The 9,758-nt window shown below is 37.3% G+C and overlaps 1 protein-coding gene across 1 annotated transcript; it reads left to right on the top strand.

Moving 5' to 3' along the window:
* Positions 1–348: 348 nt before the first annotated feature.
* On the top strand, positions 349–3,266 carry LOC149075857 (uncharacterized). The gene is made up of 2 exons (XM_089242155.1): positions 349–996; positions 3,162–3,266. Exons 1-2 carry the CDS (start codon positions 349–351, stop codon positions 3,264–3,266), a joined length of 753 nt encoding a protein of 250 aa, XP_089098281.1.
* The last annotated feature ends 6,492 nt before the right edge of the window (positions 3,267–9,758 follow it).

Below are 9,758 nucleotides of genomic sequence, written 5' to 3'. Positions count from 1 at the left end.
ATAGCGCATTCAGCACTGAAATCGCCGTTGAATTTGAAAACCACTGAGACGCCAACATGCAATATCACCAAAAATTCCGGAATGGCAAAGTTCTCCAAACATGTGAACTTATCATGTGGGACGAATGCACAATGGCTCACAAAAAAGCATTGGAAGCGCTTTATCGTACACTGCGAGATTTGAGGGGAAGTGGACAGCCCTTCGGTGGAGCACTCATTTTATTGTCTGGTGATTTTCGACAAACTCTGCAAGTCATACCACGTTCAATATCCGCTGATGTTGCCTCATGCATGTCTCAAATCATCAGTTCTATGGCGACATGTAAAGAAATTCACTTTGAAAACCAATATGCGTGTTCAACTACAAAATGATGCATCCGCCGAACGTTTCGCAAAACAATTGCTGGATATTGGGAATGGGAAGATGGCAATCGACAGATCTACACAATGTATCACATTGCCAACAAACATTTGTAAGATGACATCAACCAAAGACGAATTGATTCAAAAGGTTTTCCCAAATATCGCGTGGAATTACAAAAATCATCAGTGGCTCAGTGCACGTGCTATATTAGCAGCTACAAACAACGATGCCAATGCCATCAATTTCAGCATTGAAAACGGAATACCAGGCGAAACGACAACGTATAAGTCCATCGATACTGTGATGAATCTAGACGAAGTTGTCAATTACCCAACGGAATTCTTGAATTCACTCGATTTTCCAGGTATGCCACCGCACATTTTAACACTGAAAATTGGCGGGCCTATCATTCTTCTCCGAAATATCAATCCACCACGACTTTCGGTGAAAAAGATGATGAACAATGTCATCGAAGCTACAATTTTGAATGGCAAATTCAAGGATGAAGATGTATTGTTGCCACGTATTCCAATGATCCCAACAGATATGTCATTTGAATTGAAACGTTTACAGTTTCCGGTGCGACACGCTTTTGCAATGGCCATCAACAAAGCACAACGGCAATCGCTGCAAGTGTGTGGGCTAGATTGGGAGAATCAGTGCTTCTCGCATGTACAACTGTATGTGGCCAGCTCACGCCTCGGAAAACGTTCCGATTTATTCGTGTACGCACTAGACGGAAAAACAAAAAATATCGTGTATCCACAAGCACTCTAATAAATAAATAGAATTAAAATGACGCTCTGAAATTTTTTCCATATGAAAATGAATAAGTTTCAATAAAAATGACAAAATGTAAATTGAATGTTATCATAACGAGTTCCCTTGAACTGCCTTTCTTCTGAGATCGCAGCAACGCGCGACGGGTAAGCTAGTTAATTAAATAAAAGCCGCATTAGCACTTACAGGCGAACCTGTATAGTTCGACGTAAAGAATCCGAACAGTATTGAACTGGACGTTGTTCGATGTCGTATTCCTATATCGATAGTTTAGGCGACGAAGTACATCCGACGTCGAACTAAATCTGGACCCGATGTGGTTCTACTTCGTGTCGGTTCTTGAAATTGAACGTCGATTTCACCGACTATTCTTCTGTTTTCGAAGAATGTGCCATTTCTTTGAACGTATTACCCATTTGAGAACTTCCGATTTTTTACGATACTTATACGAATTACAATCCATCCAATTTCTAAAAACGAGCGACGACTTTTTATAGAAAAGTCAGTTTTCTTAATCCAGCTTCACACTTGTTAAATTCAAATAAAATATAAAAATGTGTTTTTTAAAAAATTATTTATAAAAATCACGTCTAAAACAATGCTTTTTTTCGTAATCGATAAAAAAAGTAATTAAAATTCACATATACCGAAACTTTCATCCGTATATTCCGCTACTTATTGAATTTAACATTCAATCCAATGAAATGAAAATCCTTTTAGATTGTCTGCTCTGCAAAGCTTAATTTTGGACAGGGGCATATACTTTTACTCTAGTCTTCTTGTAAGATTTTCTATTTTGTCATACATTCCGGTTTTCGATACTGTCAATCACAGAAAAAATTGCTTAGCACATAAATATAGTAACGAGAACAGAAAATTATTTCTCTATATCCCTCCATTGTTTTTGTAATGCTTCGAAATTCTCCCATTAAGCGATAGCAAAAATTGCATATTGTATCTATGGCCAATATTTGAATTGCAAATCCTTTTCATTTTTAGTTTTTTTTCAGTCATTTCTCTTTTTTGTGCTCTTTTCACATTCTGTAATATCTGAATCATCCCTCACACATGCACCAAAGTTAAAGCAAATGAACTTGTGTTCACTATGTTCGTACCCTTACGGACATCACTCAGGATAAATAAAACTTTAAGCTGAAATGAATGCTGCGCTCTCTGTTTGATGGACACCTACACGTCAAATTCAGCGGAAATCGATCGAAAATTGCTGATATGATTTGTGTATTGATTTGAAATAAGAATGATTGTTTACTTTGTTTATACTCAACAACGCATACCATTACAAACAATGAGCAACTCAACAATGAATTCTCGATAATTGCACATTTTACCATGCAACAATGATCAAGTATTATAGTATAAATACAGGTGCGTAAGAAGCGACATTGCACCAGTGCTGTGGGCATGTCTGCAGTGAGTCTAAGTCGCGACATCTTAAAGGTTTCTCTGTCACGAACTAGCAAGTGCCAGTGTTTAAACCCAAGATTACTTAGCTTCATCAGACGCTAAACGAGAAGATAGCCTGCAGTTCAAGGCGGGATACAAGCACATCGCAAACCAGCTTGGTACAGCTAGCTGTGCTTGTGACGAGGTCTGTCCCGACTTTCAAACTTCGCGCGGAGTTTAAACGGCGGACAGAGTATGGGAGCAGGATTTTCTCTAAGCATCGGTGGAGAGGCACCAACCTCCCGATGCGGCGGATGAGAATGGCATCTGCACTGGTGCATTTCATAAAGGAATATTGAAAAATAAGTATTTTTAATGGCAGTAAATGTAATTTTTTTTTTTTTTTTTTTTGTACAGATTTTTCTTTTCTACGTATAGTTTGATGCTGATGTAAGTTTTTGTCAAAATTCCAACTCTACCGGTGTAAATATCGTATGAGGGATGTCTTTCTCTCAAACCAGAGCTCAACTCCTGTACATCGTAATTGGCGATTTAAGTGTGCACGTGTTCCTAACGTTCTGATTGCTTATCTAGTGTTGTGAATGAATTTGTAGTGCTGTCATCTGTCTTTCAATCTGTGCGTTATGTATAATGATGGAATATTTGTACAGTTGATGTCTGTTGCACTCGGTGGCGAAACTGTTAAACTGGAAGACTGACTCGCATTCACGCCTCGAAGTAGGAAATCGCAGAAGAAACAATTTATCCGTCAGTCGCTGTGATGCCGGTGGGGTTAATACAGAATCCTCACGGTGCGAGTCCACACGACCACAAATACAAAAGTAAGACCACACTTAGGTACCCTACTACATCTAAATCACACGTACACCCAGTGAATACTCAGAGAAAATTTTCGTGCATGCGGGATGTGCCGCGTATGTGGTTGTACATCTTCCGTGAAGTTTGTTTCTGGAATTTTTGTTCTAGAATTTTTGCTGTGTGCATAAGAAGTGAATTCTGTCTTTCAAATTCAGAAGCACACAGCTCTGCAGGCTAATTTGCCTGAATCAAGACATCAGAGAGACATCGTTGAAGGCGAACGACAAAGACTATCGTTTCCAGACAGATATTTTTTTATTGGACAAAAATATGGCAAACTGTACAAAAGACAAAAACGATAGCAAAGAAAAACAGAAACACAAAAAATACAAAAAACATATATGAATAATGTGCATTCACTTCGTGACTCCGAGGAAATAAGGCATTCTTCTAGTAGGTCTATAGGCTATTTTAGCCTATTAGTGTGTGAACATAGTAAAGGTCTGTAAAATCATTAACTTCTCACACTTGCAGAATCAGCGTGCACCATATTCCAAACTCCCAAATAAGAAATTATTTTTTATTTAAAACTTTTTCTGAACTAAATTTAAACTATATCACTACGACGGACAATTAATTAAATAAAAGCCGCATTAGCACTTACAGGCGAACCTGTATAGTTCGACGTAAAGAATCCGAACAGTATTGAACTGGGCGTCGTTCGATGTCGTATTCCTATATCGATAGTTTAGGCGACGTAGTACATCCGACGTCGAACTAAATTTGGACCCGATGTGGTTCTACTTCGTGTCGGTTCTGGAAATCGAACGTCGATTTCACCGACTACTCCTTAGTTTTCGAAGAATGTGCCATTTCTTTGAACGTATTACCCATTTAAGAACTTCTGATTTTTTACGATACTTATACGAATTACAATCCATCCAATTTCTAAAAACGAGCGTCGACTTTTTATAGAAAAGTCAGTTTTCTTAATCCTGCTTCACACTTGTTAAATTCAAATAAAATATAAAAATGTATTTTTAAAAAATTTATTTATAAAAATCATGTCTAAAACAACGCTATTTTTTTGTTATCGGTAAAAAAAGTAATTAAAATTCATATACCAAAACTTTCATCCGTATCATCATCAACAACCATTTTCAATCCACTGCTGGATGAAGGTCTGCTCTAAATTTTTCCATTCTGCTCTGTCTGATGCTTTAGCCATCCAGTTGACTCCTGCCACTTTCCTGATCTCGTCAATCCATCTTACGTGGGGACGCTTTCTCGGACGTTTAACACCACGGGATTACCACTCTATAGTCCGTTTCAGGTTAACTTTGCAGTGAAGAGGAAGCTACGAGGGAACCGCATCACTCGTTGCTATGGGAACGAAAGCCTCTTAACCAATGTATCGATGCGCTGCTTTGGTAAGATATGGCCCATTCTCGCCAATCTCACTAAGAAAAATCTTTTTTTACGTGTAACGTAATTGCACAGTTAAATTAGTAATAATTATAGAATTTAAAAAAACCCAGCTGATACTTTCAGAAATTAAAGTGAGGTTTCTGAAATCATTTGTTTTGTTTTTTGATTAGAAAGTGTTTTAAAATTTAGAAAAACTAATTATCTTCGATCAGAGCGTGTCACTTACTCTTCATATTGATGTACCGTAAGTAACACTAAAAATTTCAAATAACTAATATTTTCTCTCTGCAATATTTCCCTTCTCTCAGCTGAAATTAATTTATAAAAAAAAAAAATTCCGAACAATAATATGAAAGCAACATATAATTTTAAAATACTGTATATTAACCATTTCTCTTCAATTTATATGGGAAAAAAACTTTCGAAGCCAATCAAAAAAAAAATAATAATTAAGAAGCAGATTAACTGTTTTCACGTGTAAATGCAGGAATAGCACCAAATAATAATAATTATACTGAAAATTTTTTTACTCACTTTTCTTGACGAAATTTCCGTCGCTCGACCATCTTCCCTTCTCGAACGGTATACGTCGATGACACTTGTTTTCATGTCAGTTTTAGTCGTTTGTTACGGTTGATGTGCTGCTCATGGTTATTACAGATGATTCTTACCGAGTTTTGTTTATAGCGGGTATATATTCAAAAACCAAAAATATAGTATTCAGGAATGGAAGAGCAGAGAACTTTAGCGTGGCTATCTCTGGTGAAAATAAAGATACAACTGTCACATAAAAAAGATGAAAGCCCAAACCACTGTGGACTCCCCTCTCCCACTTATTTTATCTGAAGAGACACTAAAGGCAAGGGGCATCTGGAGAAACAGTGGGTGGAAGATGGCGTCCGTTTGTGTGCGTGGAAGACGCGACTCGTGTCAACACTCTTTGTGATCAGAAATTAAAACTATCCCATAAACATAGCAAAAAATAAATAATTAAAAAAAAGGAGGACCAAACACCAAAACTTCTGCACCCATAGAGGGCCTCTCACAATAGTATCAGCGCTCTCGTGGAAGAGAAACACTTCCTGTAATTTATGAGTGAATATCTGAACTCACTGAAGCCTATTTTCGGGAGAAAATGAAACTGATTGAATATTCGTGTTTATGTAAGCCTATAACTGCATGTAAAACTGAATGAAAAATTGTGTCCTTATCGAAAATTCAACCAAATAACGATATAAAAATATATATACAGTATATAATGGTGTAACGAAAAAAACAAGACAATGATATTGCCTGGGAAAATTTCTAGGATATCGCGCCAGAATGTTGTTGCCGTTGCTATGGATTTTTGATAATGATAACCAATATTTTTTATAATTTAAAAATTTTAAACAAATAAACATCGGTTCAAAACAATATTTTTTCAGTGTTTTTTTGAAAATCATAGAAAAATTTGAAATATTCTGTATAAAGGATCATCGTAAACCTCCGACATATGAGAACTATATTCTGCGACGAAGGAATACACTCTCTACTTTTCTCTTCACTGCAAAGTTAACCTGAAACCGACTATAGAATACTTGTGGTCCATCTGTTGTCCTGTCTTCTTGCAATTTGTCCAGCCCATTTCCATTTCAAACGTTTGATTCTTTCCATGATATCATATACCTTTGTGTGGTTCTTTATCCAAGTGATTCGTTTTCTGTCTCTTCTTGTGATGCCCAACGTACATCTTTCCATGCTCCTTCGCGTTGTCTGTAGCCTTGTATCGTCTTGCTTGTGAGTGTCCATGTTTCAGCTCCATAAGTCAGTGCTGGTAGCACACACTGGTTAAAAACTTTTCTTTCAGACATAATGGCATGTGACTCTTCAGAATTACGCAGTTTTTGCCAAAAGTGCTCCATCCAATCCTGATCCTTCTGTTTATTTCATTAATGATCCCGTTGTCCATGGTAATTTCCTGTCCCAGGTATACATAGCTTTCTACTTCTTCTATCTCTGTGTTGTTGAGCAAGATTGTCCTCTTCAACGCAAACGGGTTGAAGATAACTTTAGTCTTTTGCAGATTCGTTTTCAAGCCCACCTGAATACTTGCCTTCGCCAATTCCTGTATCATTTCTTCTAGTTCGTCTGGATTACTTCTGATAACAACAATTTCGTCCGCAAAACTCAAATGGTTGAGAAACTATCCATTTATTTTAATTCTTTTTTTATCCCAATCCAGTTTTCTGAATACTTCTAAAACAGCGGTAAAGAGTTTTGGTGAGATAGTATAACCCTGTCTGACTCTTTTTCCAAGTTTAATTTTTGCTTTTCCTTTATCCAAACGAATCGTCGCAGTTGCTTTGTCATATATTTTCTTGATGATATTGTGATGTAAGTCTTCTCTACCCCAATTACATCTAGAGCTTTAAAAACAGCAGATGTGAAGACAGAGTCAAACGCTTTCTCAAAATCAATGAAGGTCATACACAATGGTAATTCGTATTCCTTATGTCTCTCTATAAGTTCCCTGATTGTTTGGATGTGATCCTTTGTTCTAAATTCACTTCGAAATCCTGTCTGTTCTTTTGGTTGAGCTTCGTCCAATTTGGATTCAAGCCTATATGTCAGCACTTGGTGAAGATTTTATAAATTACTGATAGGAGACTGATTGGTCGATAGTTCTTGATATCCTCTTTTTCACCCTTTTTGTAAAGAAGAACCAACATTGCGTTATTCCAATCTTCAGGCACATCAGATTGGGTGAGACAATTTGTGAACAAGGCAGCTAGCATACTGGCAAATTCTTCTTCTGCTTCTTTAATAATGTCTATTGAAATCCCATCTTCACCTGGGCATTTGCCTTTTTTCATACATCTTATAGCCTTGTAGACTTCCTCTTTCAGCACAGATGCTACTTGTACAAATTCGTCTTCATTTTCTTTTCTTCCTGCTCCCTTTTCTCTGTCCCGAACCTGTTCTTCATGTTTATATAGAGCATTATAAAATTCCTCAACAATACTAATGATTTAGTTTCCATATTTTGTGATGGTTCCATCTTTTCTTTTTAGTGCAAAACTTCTTAATCTTAACTTCTTATCTTCCAATGCTTTCTCTTTACAATATCGCAATTAAACTTCCTGACATCCTCTGTAATCCGCTTTCGTACTGTCTTGCAAAGTTCTGCATATTCCACTTTTGATTTAGGGTCATTCTTCTTAATCTCAAATTCTCTCTGGTCTTTCATAAGTTTCTTTGTTTCTTCTATTATTTTCTTCACCGGTTTGATTTCTTTTTCTCCAGCGACTTCTTTTGCTACTTCTTTTAGGGTAGTGGTTAAAGTTTTATTCATCGTGGTGACATCTTATTCATCCTCAGTGGTGTTATACAGCAAATCAAATCGGTTCTTTAGCTCTAACTGGAATTTATATCGATGTTCTTGAAGCTTTACCATATGATCGATCGATATATCGATGACAGTTTTTCTATTTTCGATAAGTTTCGCTCTGTCCATTCTAGTGTTAAGCCTTATTCTGCATCTAATCAGTCGATGTGATCACTTCCTTACTGTAAAGTGATCATGTCATGACTTCATGTCATGTTAAGATGTCAGGATGTCATGACTTCCAACTGAGCTTTCGCCATTTCTTCTCTCTCCAATTCTGTCATTGAAGTCACCCATTACTATCTTGATATGATGGTTTCCTTTACTGTGCAGCTCGTCTAGTTCCTCATTAAAGTCTTCTACTTCTTCCTCAGAATAGCTTGTTGGTGCATAGATTTGTATAATCTGTATCCGGTATCTGCTTGATATTTGCATAACCAGCTTCGCAACTCTATCAGATGTACTATCTAACTCAACTATGTGATCTTTCCACTTTTTATGAACGAGAAATCCTACTCCACTGGTTCTTCTATTATCTGTTCCCCTGTAGTGAAATACATGCCCACTGGCAAGTTCGATTTTCTCCTCTCCTTTTCTTCTTATTTCACAGATGCCACAGGTCCCAATTTTTTCTTTCCAGTTCTTCTTCCAACTCCTGCAAACGATTTTCTGAAGAAAGAGATCGTCCATTATACGTGGCCAAGGTCATCATCTTATGGTAGCCTGTTCCCCGGGCCGTCTCAAGAGCATCATGGGCCTCCGGGCCAAGTGATTTTTCTGAGGGCCCTACCTGGAAAATGTTCGAAAAATTAAACTGCCTTTCGCTTTTCTGAGGCCCTCCTCTCTTGAGGCCCCCGATCCTATGCGTTAAGACGGCACTGCCTGGTCCAACCCAGATATTCTTAGCACCCTCTGTCTTCATGCCATGCTGGTTGCTGCCGTAACCAGGGACACTCTGCTGGGGACTGAGGGCCTTGGTTTATTGACAGAGTTCATATTTCTTTTTTAGAGGGGTTTTGGCCATAATCTTCTACGCTGGTCAGTGTGGGTTAAAGGAAGCCCATCCGCGTCCGTTCACCACGTGTTAAATATGGCTACTTGCAGGCTGCACCACGAGAAGGTGCGGATTGGACTTTAAACCTCTACTCCAAGTCGATTCCTTCAAGTCCTCACAATAAGAGGCAATTAATGCGTATATTCCGCTATTTATTTAATTTAACATTCAATCCAAAGAAATGAAAATCCTTTTAGATTGTCTGCTCTGCAAAGCTTAATTTTGGACAGGGGCATATACTTTTACTCTAGTCTTCTTGTAAGATTTTCTATTTTGTCATACATTCCGGTTTTCGATACTGTCAATCACAGAAAAAATTGCTTAGCACATAAATATAGTAATGAGAACAGAAAATTATTTCTCTATATCCCTCCATTGTTTTTGTAATGCTTCGAAATTCTCCCATTAAGCGATAGCAAAAATTGCATATTGTATCTATGGCCAATATTTGAATTGCAAATCCTTTTCATTTTTAGTTTTTTTTCAGTCATTTCTCTTTTTTGTGCTCTTTTCACATTCTGTAATATCTGAATCATCCCTCAC

This window comes from Pholcus phalangioides, unplaced genomic scaffold, assembly GCF_987345545.1.
Source record: "Pholcus phalangioides strain wild (caught in Gottingen) unplaced genomic scaffold, Ppha-v1.0 ptg000015l_1, whole genome shotgun sequence".
Classification (NCBI taxonomy): Eukaryota; Metazoa; Arthropoda; class Arachnida; order Araneae; family Pholcidae; genus Pholcus; species Pholcus phalangioides.
This window is presented reverse-complemented; position numbering and strand designations above follow the sequence as displayed.

Excerpts from the sequence above, each read along its gene's own strand:
- LOC149075857 (XM_089242155.1), top strand. The coding sequence starts at position 349 with ATGCGTGTTCAACTACAAAATGATGCATCCGCCGAACGTTTCGCAAAA. Across the intron at positions 997-3,161 it reads CACAACGGCAATCGCTGCAA|TGCTGTCATCTGTCTTTCAA; the intron begins GTGTGTGGGCTA and ends ATGAATTTGTAG.